Consider the following 25,655-nt stretch of genomic DNA (forward strand, 5'->3'; position numbering starts at 1 on the left):
AGCGGTCATACGACGCTGGTTATCAACTCGGTAAATCAAGCCAGCGTTTCTCTTTCCAGCTGAGAGCGCGTTCACGTGAAAGGGGCGGGGTTAGCAACATTTGACCAATCACAAACAGGGACAAATGTACTGAAAGCGCAACATCATACTTCATTAATGAAAAGTAAACTAATATTAGACAAATATGAACTTTAAACATCCATGACTTAAACATATAATTAATTACATTTGAGTCAACTTAATGTGTTGCTTAAAATAATACGTCTGCATACAGTAGGCTATGACAATTAGTGTTGCACGGCCAGATACGGCTCCAGAAGCTGACTCAGATAAGGAAATATTCTGATATTATGTGATCGATGATCTGATTGATGATGTGATATCAGTGTGATATGAATGATAAGTGCGACACGTCGGCATCTTCTCTGCATACGGCAGTTTAAACTGTATTTCCTTTATCCTTTAATATGACTTGATAGATTTAAACTCCGCACACTGAGCTCTGATTGGTCAGCAGGCGGTGCTTTCACTGAGTTGATGTCTTTTCTATAGACGCCGGAGGCGGGCAGCGTCAGGTAAAAAAAAAGTTATTTAGCCTTCATAAACCTGAGCCTCATGCGCCGCCTATGGCTAGGGTCCATAGATATGGTGTTGGTTGCTTTATAATGTTTTAGAAATGTGCAAACGGTTAGCTAGTCAGTATTATGGAGCCATGATTCAAATCAACTTTTGATGTCTGAGCTACAAAGCACACACTGTCGCTATTAGGGCCTGTTGTCACCACTGTATGAACGTCAAGTTGTAGGTTATCCAGGATTAAAAGAGAATGTGGAAAGCATTCTGATGAGATCAGTTCCTGCAGCTGCATAGATTTTCTAAACAACATGTAGAGTCAGACAGAGGTTGGTGATTTTCTTATTACATTTCTTTCCGTGAATGGAACAAAGGCACGCAGCCAAACCTCCTTCATTAGGTGCTCACACATCAAGCAGGTATGCATCGGCTTACAACGCAGCAGCTGTGTCAGTAGTATGTCAGCGGAGATAATTTGAGTAATTACACTCACCAATTATGTGTCTGTGGTTAAGGAACATGACATGGTCAAGCATGTTTCAGTGCTAACTTTAGGTCATGGACTATTTTGTAGGTAAGACGGGCTAAAACAATCTGGCTGGGAAATTATGACTTTTGGAATTGCAGCACATACTGGGGTCAAACAGAGCTGAGTCAAACCTGAGTCACTTTCCCAACGCTAAATCTGTAAGCAGTGCTTTTCACTTATTTCTGTATAAATGTTTCCCCCCAGTTGTGATGCCCCATTTTACCACAGGCTGACTGATTTAGCTAGAGCTAATCACCCGTCTAAAGCACCTCCATTTTCCCCCCGCAACACACATGATGCCCTGGAGAGATTTGTTGTCTTGGCTGCCTCCCTTTCTTGTAGAAGAGGAGGTGACTGGTGACATGTTAGCATGGGAGGAGACACTGAGCTAATCTGTGTGTGTGGCATTACCAGCCAGCTCTCACAGCACGATGCCAGAAGATCACCATTTAGAAAAAAGAGGCCCAACCACAGATAGAGGTTATTTGCCTCTTCCTGTTGGTCTTCATAATTGTCTTACCCTGTCATCTTCACTGAAATGAGATAAAAGTTAATTAGAAGATATGGTGTCTTCAAACAACCTTCAGGCTCTGTGTCTGTTTTGAAACTTTCCCTTAATCCCTGCATCGCCTTGGCTGTGACTCTGACCCTTTGCATGTTGTCCCCCCCACAGTGAAAGCCCCTACAGTGAGCACGGAGCCCTGGAGGAAGTGGAAAATGAGGGAGGGACAGAAACACACACCAGCGAGGACGGTGAGTAACAAACATATCTGTATGCATGTCATACAACAACACACTACTTCAATATGTATGTAATGATGTCATTTTGCACCATTGCTTTCCATCCGTATTGTGATCGGTATCATTTATGAACATCACATGAATTCAACTTCATTATCACGCCTGAACACTCACTCAATCATAGAATGAAATACTTAAATCCGTATAAACTCTCCCCTGTCCTTGGTCTTGGGAGGGTTGAATCCAGCAGCTAATCCTGCCTTTCAGTCTGTTAAATGCTGTATCCTTGAAGGGCCAGGGAACTGGGCTCACAGTGATGGACAGCCATTCATATTCTAATGATTCTGCTTCTCCCTCGAGGCCTTGGGACACTTCCACATCCCCCTATTCAAATCCAGGGTGGTCAACACTAACTGGACCCCTTTTGGGAGAGAGGCTTTGTTTTCTTAGGGTCACATTCTTGGGTTAAAATGGTCAACTACCTTGGTTTCCGTAAAATAATAGAAAATGTATGTCAAAGTGTGTGTCAAAGGTTCCAGGTTTAAAATAACGTTCCAAATTATAAACGTCTGTGTTTTCTCTACATTTAACTACATTTCTATGTCCAAGAGAAATATGATGAAAAAACAAACTCACAAAAGACTTCTCTTAGACATGGTGGGATACTGTGCATTCATGTAATCTTACATGTTTTTCATTCATTTGATTGAAATAATTAGAAATAGTTCGATCTGAATCAAATGAGTGAGTTGGTTGAAACCAAAATATCAACCGGGATCATTCACTGCTGTGCAAAAGCAGAAAAACACAATAAAGCTGCAGCTATGACAAGAGAGCCCAAGCTTCATATCTTAGAAGCAGACTTCCCCTAGACCTGTTTCCATGGTAACAAGTGCCCAAATCCTGTCTCCTTTGACACCCTGAGATGATTTTTAGGGGCTCCCTGTCACCACATGTCATCAGGCCCCATTGACATAGTATGAACATCTGGTTGATCTGATCTCACTACATCAGCTGTTCATCACTGCTTCCAAATGAAAGTCATCAACTGGATGTCCTTTATAAAAAGGGACATCTGATTAGAGGAAACTTTGAAAGATTCCCACTGCAAAACACAGATGGCAGCTATCAACTCTTTGAGTAATTAATAGAGGATTATGTTTTCCAGAAATCCCTTGGTACCATGGTTTTGTTCCAAAAGCTTCTCTGAGCGGACGGGGAGGATGTCCTCACTGAATCCTGTCCCTCCCTGCGGAGTCTTGAACTGTGGTCAAGTTATTGTCGTCAGTTATTTTTAAATCCCCATGACCTCATTTGGATTCAGACACACAAGGAAACCACTTTTCCTGTTTGCTTACCAGCACTTGACACAGAAATAGTCTCTTCTCAAGGCTCAAAATGTGTGCCCTTAAAGTAAGTGGACACAAGACGGACAGGCGGAGGCATTAAAGTATCCCTCTCTGGCAAAATGATTTACAACGAGAATACAACAAAGTAAATGCTAAGATCAATGATTGTTATATCATAGAGGTAAATGTGGATGATATAGATTGTGTCAGAATACAGCTTAGCCTCAGTATATGCAACTCACGTAATTACAGGCCTTTAATTTGCCATGGACGACTGTACAGACATGTATGGTTCCCAGAGGATTAAACCTACAGACTTTAATTATATTCTAATTTGTTCCTTAAGCGCCACCATATGGTCAAAGTTTTCGTGTGATATTTTGCACATGATAAAGATTGTGTGAGGTCAGTTGCATTATAAAACATAGGGCCATTTTTCGACCCTCATTTAATTCCATTACAGACCTTTTAATTTGCAATGAAAGTTTGTACGGACATTCATAAGTTTGGTACCTACTTAATTATTTGGTCGCTTGACTTTTATTTCAAGCGCTACCATGAGGTCAACATATTTACTTCTAGTTATTTGGCCTACATTCTACATCCTACATGTCCCTCTTTAGATTGACTGTAACACTGTTGGTTATTCTTTTCATTTCACATAGCGACATAATCTTGTCAATACATTTCATGACCAAATAATACCTAAAGAAAATGATGACCTTCCATCAACCTCAGCTGCACCTAACTACTGTCAAATGTAAGCATGCTAACCTGCTAAACTATGTATGGATGAACATTATACCTGCTCAACATCAGCATGCTGTCATTGTGCCTCAGCATATTTCTGCTCGGGGTTGTCCCACATGACGGTCTCATGGACCGCTGCTGTCACGCCTGGAGATGAACTGCCAGTTTCAGAGTGGCAATTCACGCACAGCATCAATACATTGATGTTCTATCTGCTGGTAAATCCGCAATAAGGTCAGAGGTGAATTATCCAGGACATTGATTAGTTATCACTTTGCAGGAGTGTAGCATGACGTCCTTGTTGTCAAGTGCTCCAGGCAGGCGTGCAGTTATTGTGAAAGGTCAGTGTTCTTCATTGTAGAGGAAAGGTCATCTTTTTTCACCATAAAGAGCCACATCTAAAGCAATTTCATCTCTTTATGTCCAGCATGAAGGCTCCTGCTCTCTTTGTAGCTGCAAACACCATGGATGAATATTTGTCTTCTGGGAAAAGGGAGGATAGGAGAGAAAGGAAGATAAATGGTTTTATACACTCTCCTGTAATGAGTTTAAACATATCTTAAAACAGGCTTCTGCTCCCCTATATCTATCTATGTAGGAACAAGTAGAGCAACATTCACCCTGACTCTGCTCCACTGGCTTGTGTAAGACATCTGACAGTTTGTATCTCTTAAACCACAGGCCTCCAGCTCACACAGTCGCAGTGTGTGTCTCTTTGTGTGTAACTTGGATGTTGTATCTAAAGTGATTCTCAGTTATTATAGCACAACATGAAAGAGAAAATCCACCAAGATTTCAGTTTATAGCCGTCAGTGTTCAGCAGCAGCCACGTCACTGCTGTGTTGTGTGTGTGTGTGTGTGTGTGTGTGTGTGTGTGTGTGTGTGTGTGTGTGTGTGTGTGTGTGTGTGTGTGTGTGTGGTGTGTGTGTGTGTGTGTGTGTGTGTGTGTTGTGTGTGTGTGTGGTGTGTGTGTGTGGTGTGTGTGTGTGTGTGTGTGTGTGTGTGTGTGTGTGTGTGGTGTGTGTGTGTGTGTGTGTGTGGTGTGTGTGTGGTGTGTGTGTGTGTGGTTGTGTGTGTGTGTGTGTGTGTGTGTGTGTGTGTGTGTGGTGTGTGTGTGTGTGTGTGTGTGTGTGTGTGTGTGTGTGTGTGTGTGTGTGTGTGTGTGTGGTGTGTGTGTGTGTGTGGTGTGTGTGTGTGTGTGTGTGTGTGTGTGTGTGTGTGTGTGTGTGTGTGTGTGTGTGTGTGTGTGTGTGTGTGATTGGTTGAAGTTAGGGAAAGACATGGAGAAAAAAGCCAGGAATAGAAATCCCAAAAGGGCCCTGTCACTTTATTAACAGCCTCGTCCGCTGCAGTGAAGCCACATTAATTCTGACAGTAAATTCCTGCTTGTCACATTTTATTGAATTCACGTCACATCCACCCTGTCAATCCTTTCAACCAAATGAAGCTAAGAAGGTGGCAAGTTAAAGATTGGAAGATGAATAAATAATAGGAGTAGATCAGGTTGAATCTGACACCAGGAGAAATAAGGAAATCTCCGCCTGTATTTCCTCTCTCTCGCGGTCTCTCTGGGAATTACTTCCAGTTCCTGTGAAAGATATACCATGATGGCTTTTCACAGCCGATAAAAGCTTCATCCATTTAGCCGGTGTATAAAGAGAGCGGCTGTTAGTTGAGGCTGAGGTCTGTTCAGGGGGTCCTTCTGACTTAAAGTGAGATGGGAGGAGGGCAGAGGTAGGAGTGAGGGAGAAATAAAAAGCTATTTTTAGACCGGTGTTGCTGTAGAGCTTGCATATTGGGCTCAGAGACGTGTACCTTTTTTTATAAGGAGTCGACTGTGGCTGTAGAAATCACAGATGTTGACATGAATATAAGAAAGGGATTTCATAAACTATGGACTTGGAGAGAATAATTACTGCCAATACATAATAATTGTATCTGCTCTATCCATCACTGACAATACTCTTTTGTTTGTATAGTTATCACACAAATGGAAATTCAGATTCAGATTGCTTTTAAAAGGGAATGGAAAGACATACATCAGACGTTAAGATTCCATTGAAAAGACGATAAAAACAGAAGCCGTAAATTCAAATAAAAAGTCAAAGGAATTGCATTTAAAAGAGAATATAAACATAAAGCATAAGACAGCAAAATATACATGCAGATAAAACAAAGAGTTATGAAGCAATCATCGGAAAATGACAGCAAGCAATAATAATACTACCTTCTGTAGCTTCTAGCCTAGTGTTCTTCGTGTTCATTTGCCATGTCACTGATCCAGGGCTCTACTGGTACAGTTATGGCCCAGCCGAATGATCCATTCAGTGACTGACATGCCCCTCAGTCATATAGATCTCCTCTCACAAGCTCCTATAAATATCCTACTAAAGGTCCTCAGGGCCTACCGTTGTAGAGCAGGGTTACTAATGACAAATACTAATATATCCAACTGGCTGCTCATGCACAAACATGCTGGTTTTAGACGTGACTCTCCTGCAGTCAAGCCAACAAGTCAGCATTTTTGATCTCATACGATAGCACCACCTGTGTCAATCATTAAAAATGTCTGCACATGCGATAATAGCCGACTCTACTCGATGTTTTTGCCCTGTCTGACATACCTGACCTGTGTAATCCTCTCTCTCCGTTGGCAGAGGGTGAGCCCATTGAAGCCATCGCCAAGTTTGACTACGTCGGGCGCTCTTCCCGAGAGTTGTCTTTCAAGAAGGGCGCCTCCCTGCTGCTGTATCAGCGGGCGTCAGAAGACTGGTGGGAGGGGCGGCACAACGGCATCGATGGCCTGGTGCCACACCAGTACATCGTGGTCCAAGACATGTGAGTGTTTTCATCGAGCGTCATTTAAGATGTGAAAATCAATGTATCCTATCAGCATCAAGCTCATGAGAGAAAGCCATTGTACTATCTTTGGTTCTTTTTTTTATCTAGCACCAACATCAAGATACAAATGTATTTTTTCTTTATAACTATTATATTCCGCTAACTTGCACATGCTCCGGTGCTTAACATGGTTAACATTACTCCTGCAAAAAATCATGTCACTTTGAGCGTGTTAGCATGCTGATATTAGCATTTAGCTCAAAGTAAACCTTTGCTTCAGTAAAGCCTCACAGACTCAACACTCTAAAGCAGTGGTTCTCAAATGGGGGTACGCGGACCCCTAGGGGTACATTGGAGTACTGCAGGGGGTACGTGAGATTTAAATGTTTACAGTAATTCTGGATAATAAAATGGGAACAATAAACGGGGTGCTCTCTTTTCCTCTCCCTCTCCTGACAGCTCGTCAGGCTTGTGCAGCTCACTGAACCTGTAATAAGTGACCCGACAGTAAAGAATAAATACATGTATAACTAGTATAGCTAGTTCCAGAGTAGATAAAATAGCTAAGTGTGTTAGGTCTAACTCTTAGTGTATTTTGCTCCGCTCAACGGTCCGTCACAGCGGCGGAGCTGTGATCATGCAGAGCTGCGTGTTCTCCGTCAGCAGCAGCTGATCTGATCTCTGATCCCTCTCTCGCGTCACGTTTATGTCCAAATCTATCAGATCTAGCTAGTTCTAGCTAATGATATGACTGCCTGCTTATCAAAGGACCTAAACAATAAGCGTTGCTTGGCAACGGCGTGTGGCCGCAAAGTATAGCATTATGCATATGTTTATATGAGGGGTCAAAATCCCATGCTCATAAAATGCTCATATATCATTTTCTCTTCATTCCCCACGCCCCAAAATAAATAAAAATACCAATTTTAGGAAAAGTAAGGAAGTTTGAGCAGTGTGGGTTTTATATGAAGTTATATGAGTTACACATATTTCAAAACGCGAAGTGTAATAACTGCAGTTAGCCTCCCTGTCAGAATGACAAAGATCCTCAGTGAAGCACAAACCCATGTTTCCCATGCAACTAATGTCGTCTTAGTGTTATTGCATGATGTTAAAATTGGTTTGCCATGAATTTAGTGATGGATTGTAAACATTTGAAATGTAGCATTTAAGTGTTTCTCAGTTACGAGGTTGTTGTTTTAATAAATCAGAAACTGATGGTGCAGCACTGTACTGTACCTCTTTATATAGGCATTTTGTCCCTAACAAATAGTTTTTGCGCTGATCAGGGGGTGCTTGGCTGAATTTTTTTTTCAAAGGGGGTACATGAGTGAAAAAAGTTTGAGAACCACTGATCTAAAGGGCCGTCCACACCAAGAATGAGACCAGAAGGATAAATATACACGTTAACAATGTTAGCATCCAGCCTGATGAACAATACCCTACTGTAAACTCTGGCCTCACACACAAGCTACACCTGTTACTGCTGTACGCTGCCAAGAGAAAGAAAGTAAGATTAGGATATAAATCATACGATTAAGAAAACCATTTAAAAGTGAGTCACTTATAATTACAATAAGTACACTTATTTGCCTTACCTTCGTTTTGGGATGGATTTTGATTGGCTGTCACTGTTTGTCTTTCATTTAATTGTTTTCTTAAAGCAATCCCAGCAATATAGTTTGTCTTTAGAGTTGTGGCGTGGACTCTGCAATCCACTTGAGTTAAAACGATTATTCTAACAATATATTTTAGGTTATCATTCTTTGTGAAGAAGGTCTTTTGTCATCACATAATTACAAAAAATCCTACAGGTGGTACACTGAAGAAACATCCCCCCCCCTTACTCCAATCAGAGCCTTAGATATGCTTTAAGGAACAGCTCTCCCTGATGAGATCTCTGATGGTTAAACAACACACTTGTCCTTATTGATTTACCTCTATAGGAGGTTATGGGCCATCGGCTCATGCATCAAGGACCTTAAGACATGTTTGTCCTGAGCGCTGCTGTCTCTTTGGAGCTCTCTCCACCTCTAGAGTGCTCAACCAGCCCTTCAGTCATTCTCAGCTATAACGAGCATACAGCGGTTTGGACCGTTTCTGCCTAATGGACTGGATTCACTGTCTCGTTAGGACCTGAGCAAAATCACTCCAATCACTTAGTAGCTGGCCGACTAAACGGCCATTTAGAATTCCTTCCCTTCCTCTTCTGTTCCTTCCCCTGCCGTCAATGTCCCTCTATCAATAATTCACCTGGTGGGGTGTCCTCTTAGTTAATGAAAGAGCAGGGGGGGGGGATTTACAGCTGTACGGGTTGTGCCCCTGCGTAGTAACATCCTGCTCTCTACTTAAACAGAGCAGGCAGAGGAGTGTGAGAGCACACAGGGTTGTGATCTTCACTTGTCCAATAAAAGAGCCCAGAATAAAACATCTGAGAGACCCACTCCAGCACAGGAAGTCTCGCAGAAACTTTCTCAAAATGTTGTTTACCGCTGGATAGGTGCTCGTCCTTGCTTTGCCTCTCTGTGTGTGCTTTCATGCGGATAGTCACTCAATAAGTAAGTGTGTTTTTATGTCGGATAGTACACATCATCAGAGGCTCTGATTGCTGCCACCTGACAGGAACCTGCATCCGCTCACACACCTCACTGAAACCCACTCAGCTGGCTTGTGTGTGGGCATGTGCGTGTCACAGTATATCACCGGAATATGACTCATCTGACTCTGGGGACCTTGAGGCTGGGGGGAGGGAGACATGCTGACTCACAGAAAACTGATATCAAATACTGTCATCTAAGAACCATGCAAATATGAAAGATGGACTGGTTTGCTGATTTAGTCTTTTTTAGTCTTTTTTCCGTCTTTTCTGTCACTTCCGCTTGCTCTTTCCATGTCTCAATGTCACTCTGTGTCCCTGTGCTCAGGGATGACAGTTTCTCAGACACTCTGAGTCAGAAGCCTGACAGCGAGGCCAGCAGCGGCCACGCCGGAGAGGAGAAATGCTCGGGGAAAGACTTGGGCTCGCCCTCTGACATCAGGATCTCTGAGGCCTATATCACCAGGTTGGTTCCCCACGGATTCTTATGTGTATTGTGTGCATAAGAATTGACAATACCTAACAAGAAAAAAGCAAATATGTTTACCAAAGTGCTTAAATATTCTTGCAATATTTTTAGAATAACTATGCAAATATAGAGATGGGTATTTAGGATAACTGCATTCAACAATGCATAAGGTTTAATTGATTATTTCGACAATATCCATATTATCAAGGTATCCCACCGTGTCAAATGTAAAAACAGCACACATTTTTCTATCAGCTTTATCTAATTAAAGGCAACCCAATCCAATAACAACTGACAGTCCTGCTGCCTGTCTGAGTGGGCTTTAGTTTTGTGTCACCTAAAACGGCTAACGGTTTAAAGGCTTTATTTTCATATGCACAATAGCTACAGGGTAGTTTTTAAAAAATACAAATCTCAAGTCCCAGGCTACTACAACAATGCAACATACTACATGTAAGACATAAAAAACAAATCAGAAACAATGATATAGAAATAGCTTTAGGTGTCAATACCAACTCGACTCTTAAAAAGCACTTATATTGGTCAAAAGAATGTTGTTTCCCTTATTGCAATTCAACAGCATACATCTGATGTGCCTGTTAAATGACTAAGCACCCAATCCTCAGTGAAACACATGCTGCCTCCTCCTGTCATCCCATCGCTTCAGCTCACCCTTTCAGCCACTGCCACTAGAGGACTTCTCTTGCTATATTTTATCAAAGCATTATGACATAGATGAATGATTAAATCCCAGCTGGTATGAGCTAGTCACACTGGAACATACTGTATTTGCACAGGGAGGCATGGCACACACATATCCAGTCACACCTCAGACTTTTTGGCAGCGGGAGCTGGGGGCGAGCCAGAGTTTTGTCTTCCCTCTTCATCACTGCGTTTCTGCCGGTGGAGTAGGCGACCTTGAAGCGTGTCTGCTACCGGCCCTTGCCAAATACAAATGCTGTTTTATTCAGAGCCATACTCCCACCCTGCACTTCACTGTTGAAATGTTGATGATTCATACTAGAAGCAGCGTTTACACCACTGCAGGAATGTGTGAGCGTCTCAATGAACCGTATTTTTCACATGAGCCTTAATGAAGCCGTCTACCTGTCAACAGCTCCCAGGTGACTTCCACCTTCATCTGCATCTCCATCCCCCCCGCCCGACTGCTCTTCTATTCAAACAATCCTCAAATGTGCTGAATCATTTAGATCCTGAGCTTTATTTAGATATTTTCCACTCGTAGCATTCTCGCCAGACAGGAGGTCTCGTAGCGCTGGCATCAGCGAGTGTTAGTAAACAATGCAGTTAAGTTAGTGACTGTTATAGTGGAGAGGATGCATTATTATTTGATTATAAACCACCTACTACAGATGATCCTTTTTTTCATTTTCAACAAAAGGGAACTCCCAGAATCCCTTGTGATATACATTATTATCAGGCATGGACCAATAGCCAAAGGGTGGTCTGTCAGTGTGTTGGCAGAGTAGGTGGCAGGGCCTGTTGTTGGACACACAGGTGTTTTGTATGCAGACTGCCCCCCCTGCAGGCTGTCAGTGGTTCCTACAGTTGTTTACCAATCCAGATTTCTCACTGCAGTCAGAAAAAAAATAATGTTTTCTGTTGCCAGGCACACCAGCCACCAATGAGTCTTTATTTTCCAGTGTCTAACCTATCATCAGTAGCTGTTAGTATCAGGATACCTTTATTCATCCCACAGAGGGGACATCTACATTGTTACAGCAGAAAAGAGCCAAAGACAGCTTAATGTTACCTAAGAAGAATGCATAACAAAATATTAAAGATACAAAAAACATATTGTAGTAAAAAAAGTTACACAATTTACAAAAAACACATCCTGTTCAGTTCTGAGGATTTAGCAGCCAGGTATATATTGCAGTTATTAACGGCATATATATATGGCACATAGTTTGTGGTTAACAACAAGGAGTGTTATAGTCTGTGTTGTTGTGTGTGTGGGGGTCTACTAGGGGCCGTGGTGGTTATATAGTCAAAGTACCGTCAAGAAGTATATTGTGTGCACATTTATAAATATTTAGTGTGTTTTGCAAAGCAGGTACATATTTTCAGATTCTTACATAAGAACCTTCTGAGACTTTGTGGTTTCTATAGATTCATAGTTTTCTAAGAGGAAATGTTGGGATAACAGTGGCTTTGCTTGAAGAGCTGCAGTTCCATTCCCTGAGCTCCTTCATATCCGTACTCATTACTGCTTTTAGTTCAGCGCGGGGATGAAGCTGTCTGTAAGACTTAATGATAATGGCTGTGCGGGCGTTCATTAGACAGACGTAAACTCCCAAATGAAGCCATTGCAGCAAAGTGATTAAAGGATAAGTCATTCACTGCTTTTTCACCAAAAACAATAATGCCTTATTAAAATAGTTAATCTACCGTGTATCATCTTTGAAATGTTATTTATTTATTGTGTCAAGTTGTTGCCATGGCAGAAATTATTATTCTAAAAGAAAAAGGAGAATCATGACATGATTATCAGGTAACTTCAATCATTTATCTTTTAGACTGAAGTGATAATATCTGCTTCTAATGTGTACATCTCCTGTATCTGTAGCTACTGTAGAGCTGTTAGTCATAAATATGACTGATGCCTTCATGTTCAGCTCCGTTTCTCAAAATGTGTATCTTCCCCCGGGAAGCCTGTTTTGGAGCCCTGAAAAACCTCAGGCCTCCTCCTCTGGCTGCGAGCCAGCTCTGCTCTACCTGATCTGTAAATAAGCTTCAAGCCCTGACATCACCACTGATGACTCTTTGTTTTTCCAATTGACAAGGATTCATTTCTGCATATTGTGCTAAGGTTTGGAGGATGTTCATGTCTGAAGGATTACTGTAGTTTCAAAATGAGAGCCAAATGCATCCCTTAAATAATGAAAGGTTTATATTTGTGTTAGTCCAAAAACTAGAGTGCACAGTTATTCCCCAAGCCCAATGGAGCATTTGTGTGCCTCTTGGATAATTGTATTTCTTAAGTACTTTTTACAACTTGTTGTGTGGTTTTGAGCTTCAAGTCGTAGTGTTGTAACAACATGAATTGTTTAAAGGTGTTTTTTTTGTATTGCCGTTTTCTGTTTCACACGTTTTTTGCACACTTTCACGTATAGATGTAACAAATATTTTGACTCCAATATAAGGCAGCACATTTGCCCTTTCTCACAATGTTACACAGATGGACAAAATGTTCCAAGAACACAACCTCCTTGGCAGAAAAAAAAGGTTTAATATCTAGCTATATGCCATTATGGGATACAATGTTAAAAGACAAAAACTGTATGGAATAAATAAATAATTAGCTTTGTTGTTTCCGCTCTGTCCCACCCGTCTATTCCAGCCGGCACAAGAAAAGATCAGAACCCCCTTCTCGGAGGCCCCCTGCCCGCCCCAATGATGTCATGGTGCACCCCTCCCAGCACGGACACGGAGGTCACGGAGGACATGGAGGTCACGGAGGACATGGAGGGACCCCTGAGATGGGCTCCCCAGTTCTGGGCCACTTCAGCCCGCGGGACATGCTGCGGACTCGGTCCCACCTCCCCATGGACAGCCCGGAGCGCCGCCGCCGCACCGGGCACGGCAGCCTGACCAACATCAGCCGCCACGAGTCTCTGAAGAAGATGGAGAGCCCCCCGATCCGCCGCTCCACCTCTTCGGGCCAGTACAAGGCCTTCGGTGACCCCCACCACCTCCACCACCACGGTGGCAAGCCCCTGGACCCGGAGACCATCGCACAGGTCAGCGCGGGACGAGCAGCGACCCGACCGCAGCTCCCTCCACCATCAAAGCCCTGCCCCGCCCTGTAAACACTTAGTCAGTCTTCTGCTTCCTCTGGCTGCTAGTGTTCGTGTGCTAACTACACGCTAAAGGCTAGCTGCACAGGCAGACAGCAGGGAGCATAGCTGTACACTGGGACTCATAGCATCACATCTACTATAGGCATAGGTTATAGGCACACAAAAACACAATATCACAAAATATATATTGAAGGTCAACTATTATGCAAAATCCACTTTTTCCTGTGTTTTATACATCAACATGTCCCCCCCCCCTCTGTGGAAAGAGATTCTGAAAGTTTCAGGAAAAAAGATTCGCTCACTTTTCTATCCTGAACCATTTACATAAAAACCTGTCTGAAAATGAGCTGATCAGATTTTGGCCACTTTATGATGTCATAACGATTTGTTGGCTTGTGTAACCATTAGCCAATCACCAACCAAGGTACCCCCCCACCTTATCACCTGAATCTCCTCCTAGAGCACCATTGTGTTCTTTTTAACCAAATATCTCTCAGCGGGGCGTGGGGAGGGGCTCCTTGTTTCCATCTAAAGTAACAGACAGAGAATCAGCACTTTGGAAACAGTATTTCGAGCCAAACACTTCAGAGACGTTTTGTATATATCTGAGACCTATAATAAGGTAATGAAAAACAGTATCATAGGGATCTTTAATACAAACATTCCTGCAGATTGGAAGACTGGATGTCATTTTTTGTCACATACGTAATATAATAGTGAATCCATGAATTACATTTGTACAGAGCATGAATTAGAGGTCACTTTGCTGGGCTGTCTGTCTGCGTACTGCGAGCATGCTCAGATAATCAGTGTTTTCTGCATCTCCTTCACTGTTTGAAGTCATTAGCATGTAGAGCGAGAGGTGCGGAGTCTCTGCCAACTCTCCGCATGTATAATGCATGCTTTCTTGAAAATCTGTCACTGTGGTCCTCTGTTAACATCACTTTGTATGTTCCCTACCCTCTCCAACTCTCAAGTCTTGGCCGTTTTCTCTCCTTTTTACCCCCCGCCTTCCTGTGTGCTGCTCATCTCCCTCACCCTTACAGTCTCTTCTCCCCCCCTAAACCCCCCCTCTCTCTCTCTCTCCCACAGGACATAGAGGAGACGATGAACACCGCCCTGAATGAGCTGCGCGAGCTGGAGAGACAGAGCTCGGCCAAGCACGCCCCCGACGTGGTGCTGGACACCCTGGAGCAGCGGCAGACCTCCGGGGGCAGCGGGGGGGGTCCCACGCCGGCCAGCTCCAGCGAGTCCCTCAGCCCCATCCACGGCGTCACGCTGAGGTCCACCGCCAACACGGAGCCGCCCATCCGCCGCAGCACCAGCTCCTCCAGCGACACCATGAGCACCTTCAAGCCCCTGGTGGCGCCCCGCATGGGGGTACAACTCAAACCCCCCGCCCTGAGGCCCAAGCCCATGGTCCTGCCCAAGACCAGCCAGGCCTCGCCGCCTCCACCCACGTCTGCTCAGGACCCTTTGGACAAGTCCTGCACCATGTGACCACCGAGGTGGAAATGTAAAGCAAAAACCCTCGAATTCCAGGAGCTGCAAAATGATACCAATGTCTTCATCGATTTACAGAACATACTATCTGAGAACGTGTAAATTACCTGGACAGGAAAATACATTTGAAAGCATCATAAAGAGGACAGGAGTATGCTAACAGACCTCCAGTTATGTGTTAATATGCTTAGGTTAATATTATCTAACTTTTTTTTCCTTCTGTTTTGTAAAGACATTCAAACAACAAATCACAGAGGCTTCCTTCATGATTTTAGACAAATATACACAAGGTAGTTTAGTTTACAGACATTCATGAACTTTGAACACGCCGCATGTAGCTCCCGTTTACCACTGAACCTGAAGCGGTGGCGTCTCACTCCAGATTATGATTTGTTTTACTTTTTGCTCTCCTATAGCAGAGCCAGTGAAGGTGTTTTGAACTGGTTGAAAGGCCTTACTAACTGATTCCAGACATATTATTAAGTTGCTGTGACTACCTGGAGAGAAAGGGTGTGAAGGTTGGACTGATTGAAACCCTTAACGGTACTTTGTTAATAGATGATAGTACTGATAGCAGCGTGTTTTCTTCACTAGCGTACACACTTACTTTTGCCAAGGCATACCATCTCCTGTGTTTCAGAAACTTCACCTCCGTGCTGGATTCACTTACATTTATTTTGAACATATTGCCTGGAAGGAGATATGACTATTGGATTAAACCACTACTTCACTATGTTTGATGCATTTTTTAATTCAGGCATACAATAAGCCTAATAATAAATTAAGCCTTTGCATCTGTATAACAAAAGTGTGAAAAACGATGACAAATGATCTCCTTTAGAGTATACTAAACAAAGCTATATGTGGAACACGGCATAGCTTCTTTTACGCCTTGCTTGGCTTTACCTACCCAAAGATATGACCGTACACAGCATGGATGGTGTCCCTCCTTGTATGATGTAGCCGTTCTTCATAGTCCCGTGTGTATAGACTCATGGCGGGAGCGCTGCCGGTAGCCATGGACCTGATGACTGTTAGCGTGAAAGCCAGATGCTTGTCCTGAAACAAGCTAACTGCTAACTTGTGTCTGTTTTATGTTCAGGTGAGACTGTCAATATTTCTTTTCTTTTTTTATTGTCCTCCTGGATTTTCTGCGTTTGTGGATGACACCTCTAAATGCTTGACATGTGGCAGAAAACAGGATCAATGATGAACAACCAGTGTGTGTGTAGAGTTACATGCAAATGCAGTAGCCCCATAAAGCTGTCTGTGCCAGAGCGGCAACTGTGTGACTGCGACCCTGATGTCTTTAGTTTTTAATAACCTCAGTACTTGTAGAGAAGAAACAAACTGGGTGGATGTCCTCCTGGGATTGTTTGTCTAGCTGCGCATAATAACACCCACAACACTTTCTAATAGCAGGTTTACACTATTTTTGACGTGTGTGTATAATAATTAAAAAGATGATTCATTTCTGATTTACTAACTTTCATTATTTTTGTGACCATTTTTGTTTCTGGGTAGAAACGACTTGATGTAGAATAAATATCCAGAGATACAGTATGAAGCCAGTTGTAAAAAAAAAAATGAAGAAGTGCTTTTGTCACTATGTTGTTATCATCAACAGTAGGACTCATGCCCTGTGTAGGCTTTAAGCTGTAGTATGTAGGGCCTACATCTGTAGTATGTACTTGTGAAAGTGCCTTTAAAAATGTTTTAGAGGAACTTCAGACATTCTGTTAAATGTTCACGTCGACGCAGAAGAAAACACATGAATTAGTAACAATGCCATTTTCTCACAGCGGTTGTATGACAGAGTTAATCATAAATAAACAGCTTACCCATTGTGACATTGCACTTTTATGTATATAACTGTATATATGGCATGTAACATCATAACGTAGAGTTCTCTGAGGGCTCATACCTCCGAGGATTTCTTTCTAATAAAGGAAATAGTTTGTCGAGTTTGAGGTGATTTTTTGCATTTTATATTGAGTAAATTCGGCTACTTATTGTCAGTGATGGAAACCGATTACTTAACATACATAACTTACATAACCCATTACAAGAAAATGAATGACATCCAAACATTTGTGTGGCAAGAGAACCCTTTGTAATAACCTGCATTTATGTTTACATTTGTGCTAAAACAAGGTCTGATCTTCATCTGAATTGCAATAATGAATGAACACAAATGATTGCTTGTGCTTGTCCATATTTAAAACCTAATTTAAACATTCACAGTGTAGGTTGGAAAAAATATTTGAACCCCTATACTTAAACAAAAGCTAATCTGGTTAGGACTTAGCACACCTCGTTTTATTCTGTGAAAGTGTGGATTAAGCTCTCAAACATTTAATTTTCTGTTCACAATCTGCTGATGTGAACCATGCCTGGCAAAAAAGAGATCTCAGAAGACCTACAATCAAGAATTGTGGATTTGCATAACGCTGGAGAGGGTAACAAAATAATCTCTAAGAGTTTAGATATCCATCAGTGCAGTTAGACACATGTTCTATAAATGGAGACAAGTCAGTACTGTGGCCCAGCAAAGATGACTTCAAAGGCAAAACGCAAAATAGTCGATGACATTAATAGGTAAGTAAGATTTAAAGGCTTAAATGTATCATTAGAACCAGTTAAAATCTCATTTCATGCAAAGATCGTTGCAGTGAGCTTTATTCCCAACAGTGGGTGAACAAGTTGAAAAAAACCACATCAATAGAGCATAAAACACGTAATTAATTGAGTACATCATAGTGATGGCATAGTAACCAATACACTGTGAGGAATACATCATTTATCAAAATAATTCAGTATACAATGATTGTTTAGTGATTGAGGCAACAGGGCTTGATGGAGCGTGGATTGAGATTAATAGAAGATCTACAGTACAGTTCATTCTTCATGCAAACATCTCTCCTGTACAGGGGGGAAAACTAAGACTTCAAGGTTGTATTCCCCGAACACTTTCTAAAAAGTATTAAAGGTCACCTATTATACAACATCCACTTTTTCATGTCTTTTATACATAAACACGTGTCCCCTCTGTGGAAAAAGATTCTCTTTCTTTGTGTCCTGATCCTTTTATATAAAAACCTGTCTGAAAATGAGCTGATCAGATTTTGGAAACTTTGTGATGTCATAACGATGTTTTGGTTTGTGTAACCATTAGCCAATAGCCAACCAAGGTAACATCCCCCACCTTATCACCTGAATCTCCTCCTAGAGCACCATTGTGTTTGCAGCAGTAGCACAGTCTCCTTCTCTGGTGCTCTATGTGCGGTGTTCTCTATGTGCGCTCTATGTGTTCTCTATGTGCGGTGTTCTCTATGTGCGGTGTTCTCTATGTGCGGTGTTCTCTATGTGCGGTGTTCTCTATGTGTTCTCTATGTGTTCTCTATGTGTTCTCCATGTGTTCTCTATGTGTTCTCTATGTGTTCTCCATGTGTTCTCTATGTGTTCTCCATGTGTTCTCCATGTGTTCTCTATGTGTTCTCCATGTGTTCTCCATGTGTTCTCTATGTGTTCTCCATGTGTTCTCTATGTGTTCTCCATGTGTTCTCCATGTGTTCTCTATGTGTTCTCCATGTGTTCTCCATGTGTTCTCTATGTGTTCTCCATGTGTTCTCCATGTGTTCTCTATGTGTTCTCCATGTGTTCTCCATGTGTTCTCTATGCGCGGTGTTCTCTATGTGCGGTGTTCTCTATGTGCGGTGTTCTCTATGTGCGGTGTTCTCTATGCGCGGTGTTCTCTATGTGCGGTGTTCTCTATGTGCGGTGTTCTCTATGCGCGGTGTTCTCTATGTGCGGTGTTCTCTATGTGCGGTGTTCTCTATGTGCGGTGTTCTCTATGCGCGGTGTTCTCTATGTGCGGTGTTCTGCTATGTGCGGGAGCTTCACTGGGATGTGCTGCTCTGCAGGTCTCGCTCCAGCCTCAGCTCTGCACACGGCAGGAAGAGAGGCTGTCTGTGCGCTGCGGACTGTAGAGCGGGTCTTCAAGGCCATCTGGGGAAAACAGAGAAGAGAGAGCCCACTGTTTTGGTTCCTCTCGCAACAGTTTGTTATGCAGCTGGTATGAGTGGGTGTGGTATGATAAAACAAAAGAAGATAAACAACACTTCAAATCATATCATCAAGTGTCGGAGAGTCCTGGAGAGAATTCCAAAGATAGCGGGTCTTTGGGAAAAATGAAATACTTACCTCAGCGATCCCAATTTTTCTATCCAGAGTGTGAATGCTCTGCTGCTGCTTCTTGTGTTTGCCCTTGACCTGCATGTACTCTGTGATACCAGGAGCCTGGTAATCTGTCATCTGGCGCCGCAGGTGCTGGTTGAGGGCCTCTGCCTTCAGACGCTCCTGAAGTACAAGGAACGAAGTACATTCACAGAACTAAGAGATAAATGAAGTTTATGGAGCATGGCCACGCCTCAACCCCATCTCTACTCCCAGCTGAGCATGTCAATTAAAAGACTAATGTCACAGCAGGATTTGGAAAAACTTGTCCATGCTTTTATCTTCAGTAGACTCGACTACTGCAATGGTGTCTTCACAGGTCTCACTAAAAAATCTATTAGAAAGCTGCAGCTGATTCAGAACGCCGCTGCTCGAGTCCTCACTAACACTAAGAAAGTGGATCACATCACTCCTGTTCTGAAGTCTTTACACTGGCTTCCTGTGTGTCAAAGAATAGATTTCAAAATACTGCTGCTGGTTTATAAAGCACTGAATGGTTTAGGCCCAAAATACATTTCTGACCTCCTGCTAAATTATGAACCATCCAGATCTCTCAGGTCTTCAGGGACTGGTCAGCTTTCTGTCCCCAGAGTCAGAACTAAACATGGTAAAGCAGCGTTCAGTTATTATGCTCCAAATATCTGGAACAAACTCCCTGAAACCTGCAGGTCCGCTGCAACTCTGACTACTTTTAAATCCAGGCTGAAGACTTTTCTTTTTGTCGCTGCTTTTAATTGAACTATTCATATCTTAAACTGCACTGTAACTTTGACTAACTTTGCTTTTTATCTTTGCTTTTAAATGAGTGTTTTTATATATCATTTTATAATATGTTTCTTAATGGTCTTAATGTCTTTATTTTTTGTAAAGCACTTTGAATTGCCTTGTGTTGAAAGGTGCTATATAAATAAACTTGCCTTGCCTTGCTATCCGGCCAAACATCCAGCCATTGCTTGTCTCCATTCTATCAACCCACCCTCCCTCTCCCTTCCACTCATACATTCCTACTTCTTCCTCATCCTAAGCCAAACCCCCTTCATCCCTCCAACCATCGACCCGTCATCGATTCCTCCCTACATCCATTCATCCCTTCTCCTTCCATCCCTTCTCCTTCCATCCCTTCTCCTTCCATCCCTTATCCTTCCATCCCTTATCCCTCCATCCCTTCTCCTTCCATCCCTTCTCCCGACATCCCAACATCCCTCCATCCCAACATCCTTATCCGTCCATCCCGAATCCTTTCATCCCTCATCCCTTATCCCTTATCCCTTATCCCTCATCCCTCATCCCGACATCCCTTCCTCCCTCCCTTCCCTTGTCCCTACATCCCCTCATCCTCTCCACCTGTCTCCACTCCTATTCAACTAGTTCATATTTTAAAATGTCTCATTCTAGCAACCATCTGGGGTCCCGTAATAAGCCCAAGCAAAATCATGACGGAGATTTAAACACCATTTTGAGTTTCCCTCTGCCAGGACCATTCGCCATCATCATTTCATCACCCCCCGGCCTCCATATCAATTCATTGTTACTTCCTTCATTAAACCTATAACATCATACTGTTGTGGCGTGGTCCTTGCTAGTGAAGTACAGTTTAAAAGAGGATAGAAGTATTAACAGATTCCATGGTTTTGGGTCTGCCGTGCATTATTCAATGCCCTCTGCCGCTCTGACAAACCTCCTCAGCGCGCACGATCTCCTCCTCAAGTTTGACCAGCATCTGCTTCTTCTTGGTGATGTCATCGCTCAGCTCTGTGGACTCTCGTGTCACACTCTGCAGCTTCTCCTGAAGACACACACACACACACACACACACACACACACACACACACACACACACACACACACACACACCACACACACACACACACACACACACACACACACACACACACACACACACACACACACACACACACACACACACACACACACACACACACACACACACACACACACACACCACATAAACTGGAGGGGACACCTTTAACATTATTATTGCTGTATTTCAAGCAAAGCTATGGAAGTATATTTTACAATGTTAACATAAAAAACCCGTTGCTACTGTAATTGTTAACAAGTCATTAATATTTCTTGTAATTATAGTTCATGATACAAGAAAAAGTCCCAACCTTTTTTTTTTTTATTGGGAAATATCCCACACATAAAAGATATTTGTTGTTACTGTGACAATCCAGATGGTGGTGCTCTTCACTATCTGATTAACTTTATTATTATGTATGCATGAACTGAATTATGTTATTTGATCACTCAGTTTATAAAACAACTGAAAAGGTTTTTAGAAAAACTGAATACGTTAATATATGTTATTCTCATTTGTTGTTATATAATTGTAATGTATGCTATTCGTATCTCATTGTATCAATTACAATTGTCATGGTACTATTGTTTACCTGAAGTTTTGGTAGAATATCCTTTTAGTCAATAGAAAAAAACACACTCATGCAGATTTAGAAGCTGGAGCTAAGTCAAGCTATACTGCAACATTTCATTTATCTACACTAGACAACACAGAGAGAACGACCTCTCTCACACATTGTAATGACTTACCTTGTGTGAACTGAGGACACGTTGTACTTTCAACTTGTTGACTTGAAGTTCATCCCGGTTTTTGTCTATTCTCTGCTCGCTGTACTCCTGAAAAATCTTCAAAAAACAACACACAGTAACTGACAAGCAGAGTGACACCCAATGATGATGGGTCATCATTGGTAACACTCTTTCTAGCCTTGTTAGCCCCTCTGGTTATAACCCTCACACTCTCATCATCTACCTCGTACTCGGCTTTCCCCGTCTCTTTCTTCTGTTGAAGCTGCTGCTGGAGCTTCTTCTCGTGGACCTTCAGTGCATGGTTCTTCCGAGTCAACTTCTCCACCTGTGTGACCTGTTTGTGAACAGAGCAGATCATGTGGATGAAAGTTGGAGGATGGTAAATATGGGTAGGGGTTGTAAAAGTACAGAAAACATGAGGAAGAAACCTATTATGCTCATTTTCAGTTTCATATTTATATTGTGTGCCTCTACTGTGACATGTTTCCATGCTTTAATGTTCAAAAAGGTCTTTGATTTTCTCATACTGCCTGTGCTGCAGCATTTCTTTTCACCCTCTGTCTGAAACCAGAGCCCAGTTTGCTCTGATTGGTTAGCTGGCCTGCTCTTTTGTGATTGGTCAACCGCTAAGAGATGTTCCACCCTTAGCCTATCAAACGCAATGTGTTGGCCTACTAGCTAGTAGAAGTGGAGTGTTACGTAGTAATGTTTCTATGTTACGTAGTAATGTTTCTGTGTTACGTAGTAATGTTTCTATGTTACGTAGTAATGTTTCTGTGTTACGTAGTAATGTTTCTATGTTACGTAGTAATGTTTCTATGTTACGTAGTAATGTTTCTACGTTACGTAGTAATGTTTCTGTGTTACGTAGTAATGTTTCTGTGTTACGTAGTAATGTTTCTGTGTTACGTAGTAATGTTTCTGTGTTACGTAGTAATGTTTCTATGTTACGTAGTAATGTTTCTGTGTTACGTAGTAATGTTTCTGTGTTACGTAGTAATGTTTCTGTGTTACGTAGTAATGTTTCTGTGTTACGTAGTAATGTTTCTGTGTTACGTAGTAATGTTTCTATGTTACGTATTAATGTTTCTATGTTACGTAGTAATGTTTCTGTGTTACGTAGTAATGTTTCTGTGTTACGTAGTAATGTTTCTGTGTTACGTAGTAATGTTTCTGTGTTACGTAGTAATGTTTCTATGTTACGTAGTAATGTTTCTGTGTTACGTAGTAATGTTTCTGTGTTACGTAGTAATGTTTCTGTGTTACGTAGTAATGTTTCTATGTTACGTAGTAATGTTTCTGTGTTACGTAGTAATGTTTCTGTGTTACGTAGTAATGTTTCTATGTTACGTAGTAATGTTTCTATGTTACGTAGTAATGTTTCTATGTTACGTAGTAATGTTTCTGTGTTACGTAGTAATGTTTCTAAGTTACGTAGTAATGTTTCTGTGTTACGTAGTAATGTTTCTATGTTACGTAGTAATGTTTCTATGTTACGAAAGAAAACAAAGGACAACAAAGGAGGCATTTCATGACATCATTTGACGAAAATAATAACAGAATAAAATCTAAATATCTTGAAATTGTATAAAATGTTTGAATTATGAGAGGTAAATTAAAACTATACACTTTGAACAACTGCAAACATAATGCCATCTTTTGCAAGTTAAAATGAGTAGCCACGTTTTGTTTCAAAAACAGTGTTTATGCTACTTTTCAAAGGTCATTAGACAGAACCCTATTTTTTACCTTTGACTTGTCTTCGATGTACCGGAGCAGCTTGTTGGGCTCCATCATTTCCAACCTTTTGTCCTTCATAGGTTTGACCATTCTGCGTTCAAAGTCGATCTTAGCCTTCCTGATTTCGGCAAGACGCAAATCTGCTTCTTCCATAGAGGCCTGGAGATACAAGCAGAGTTACCAGGGGACATTTTTTGTAGGCGTGCATTGTTTTTTTTGTGCAAGTGTGTATTAAAACCTTGTAGTTGTCCTGAATTTGGTCATGTCTCTGTTTGAGTTTCTCCTGGTCCTGTCGTGTCTCTGCTACTTCTCTCTGTGCCACATAAAGTTTCTGTTCCAAGGTCAGCTGCTGGAGGCGATCCGATATGTTGGACTGGGACCTCCGCCTCGGTCCACCACCCTGACAAGGCACATTTACAAAATGAGAAGCGGAGTGCAGAGAGGTCATCTGTCCGGCAACATATTTAGAATCAGGATTGTACCTGAGATTGTGGCAGGCTAATATGTTAATATGAAGCAATAGCTATCACACTTTTAACCCAGAAAGTATTAAGTGACTTTACTCAAGAATAATTTACGTATCTTGATTTTTGTGTTGTAGTAGTAAAGGAGTTTTGTTCTCATTGGTTAGAACTTACCCCACCCTCCAGCTGGGAGTCTCCTGCTGCCCCCGAATCGTCCCCACCAGCTTGAGACACCAGGTCCTGAGGATCCAGTCGACCGATGAACCGCTCCAACATGTCGATCTCTGCCAGGAGGGCTGCATTGGAACATCTCGGGGTAAAAGTGACTTTTATAGTCAGGTCAAGATAATGCTTGATAATGGTTTGTTTGTAGTTTAAGGTTTGTAAGGTGAACATTTTAACTTAAACACCTGTAAAATATAAGCTATTGACTCACTACTGATAATTCATCAAGAAAAACAGAAGCTCAACTTGTTATTTTGTAGTAGTTAACATAATAAAATGCAGAAGACCTGAACAACATGTCATAATGTAAGTAACCTATCCAAGTTTGTGCCTGTACTTCCTCTACTCTTAGCTAACAGTTATGAGTAAACGACTAAATAGAAAGCTACATTAAGCTTGTAACATTTCCATGCTAAATTAACTATTTTTCTCAATACTAACTAAGCTACATTGCTAGTTCAACCTTGTTAGCAATGTTAGCCCATTGTTAGCAACAAAATAGGCAAACTAATAAAGCCAATTTTAGGTTAACAAAGTTCACGGTTGACCTACAAGGTGTTGTTGAGTATATGTTTTCCTTACTTGAGTTCTTTGACTTGGTTGTAGAGGAGTTCCTTCTGTTCTTGAGTGACCTCTTTGCCTTTTTCTTCCATTAACGAAAGCTCACCCTCCATGGTTGCTATGGTACACGTAACTCTAGTAGTGGTTGCTAGGGCTCGTGATGCCTTCAGGGGCTCGCCTAACCCTCTGTAATCAGTTAATTTCGCAAAGAATAATACAAAAAACGTTCAATTTCAACTGTAATGTATTCCTTTTGTATTCTCTATACTACTTTACAGTGTTGTAACTAAGTCAAGATACTTGTGCTTTTCTTGAATATTTCAATTTGTTGCTACTTTGGACTTCTTCCCAACTACAATTCAGAGGTAGGGAGAAGGGGGTAAATTGAGCCAGTGGGTAAATTGAACCACCCCCTGTAACCAGGCAACGCCTTATAGTTGTAATCAAGTGACCAGAAATTATGCAAGCTCCACTCATTTCTCATTGCCTGTGAAAGAGAGATGCTCATTGTGGTCTGCTAAGTAAACATTTTTACAAAAAAACGTTTTTTGCTTGTCAAAGTAAATGTTCTAGATGTCAGCTATATCGGCTGTCATGTCAAAAAAAATTATCCAGGTTTAAACACATATATTGTATAAGTTGATGTGTTGGCAGCGTATTAAACCATGTGAACCATTAAGCTA

The 25,655-nt window shown here is 41.8% G+C and overlaps 2 protein-coding genes across 4 annotated transcripts in view; one reads left to right on the top strand and one right to left on the bottom strand.

Moving 5' to 3' along the window:
• srgap1a (SLIT-ROBO Rho GTPase activating protein 1a) overlaps window positions 1–17,139 on the top strand; it is a 113,335-nt gene extending 96,196 nt beyond the window's left edge. For 2 of the 3 annotated variants that reach the window (XM_034223314.1, XM_034223315.1), the window contains exons 18-22: window positions 1,776–1,855; window positions 6,600–6,780; window positions 9,708–9,845; window positions 13,213–13,612; window positions 14,765–17,139. In XM_034223314.1, coding sequence (XP_034079205.1) covers window positions 1,776–1,855; window positions 6,600–6,780; window positions 9,708–9,845; window positions 13,213–13,612; window positions 14,765–15,172 — 1,207 coding nt within the window. In that variant the 3' untranslated portion in view covers window positions 15,173–17,139. Of the gene's footprint in view, window positions 1–1,775; window positions 1,856–6,599; window positions 6,781–9,707; window positions 9,846–13,212; window positions 13,678–14,764 lie in introns of all 3 variants that reach the window. The other variant, XM_034223316.1, reaches the window with a different exon arrangement.
• Window positions 17,140–18,862: 1,723 nt separating this feature from the next.
• Window positions 18,863–25,103, bottom strand: ccdc113 (coiled-coil domain containing 113). Its single transcript, XM_034223406.1, has 9 exons — window positions 24,994–25,103; window positions 24,361–24,496; window positions 23,961–24,122; window positions 23,732–23,881; window positions 22,206–22,316; window positions 21,983–22,078; window positions 21,090–21,197; window positions 19,379–19,534; window positions 18,863–19,183 (listed from the first exon to the last, which is right to left on the bottom strand). Exons 1-9 carry the CDS (start codon window positions 25,083–25,085, stop codon window positions 19,043–19,045), a joined length of 1,152 nt encoding a protein of 383 aa, XP_034079297.1. The 5' UTR covers window positions 25,086–25,103; the 3' UTR covers window positions 18,863–19,042.
• Between the last annotated feature and the right edge of the window lie 552 nt (window positions 25,104–25,655).

This window comes from Gymnodraco acuticeps, unplaced genomic scaffold, assembly GCF_902827175.1.
Source record: "Gymnodraco acuticeps unplaced genomic scaffold, fGymAcu1.1, whole genome shotgun sequence".
Lineage (NCBI taxonomy): Eukaryota > Metazoa > Chordata > Actinopteri > Perciformes > Bathydraconidae > Gymnodraco > Gymnodraco acuticeps.

What these genes read in the sequence shown, in the direction of transcription:
- ccdc113 (XM_034223406.1), bottom strand. Translation starts at nt 25,085, where the DNA reads ATGGAGGGTGAGCTTTCGTTAATGGAAGAAAAAGGCAAAGAGGTCACT. An exon ending in AAATTCAGGACAACTACAAG is followed by an intron (nt 23,882 to 23,960) that starts GTTTTAATACAC and finishes TTGTATCTCCAG; the next exon opens with GCCTCTATGGAAGAAGCAGA. An exon ending in GTGTCCTCAGTTCACACAAG is followed by an intron (nt 21,198 to 21,982) that starts GTAAGTCATTAC and finishes GTGTGTCTTCAG; the next exon opens with GAGAAGCTGCAGAGTGTGAC.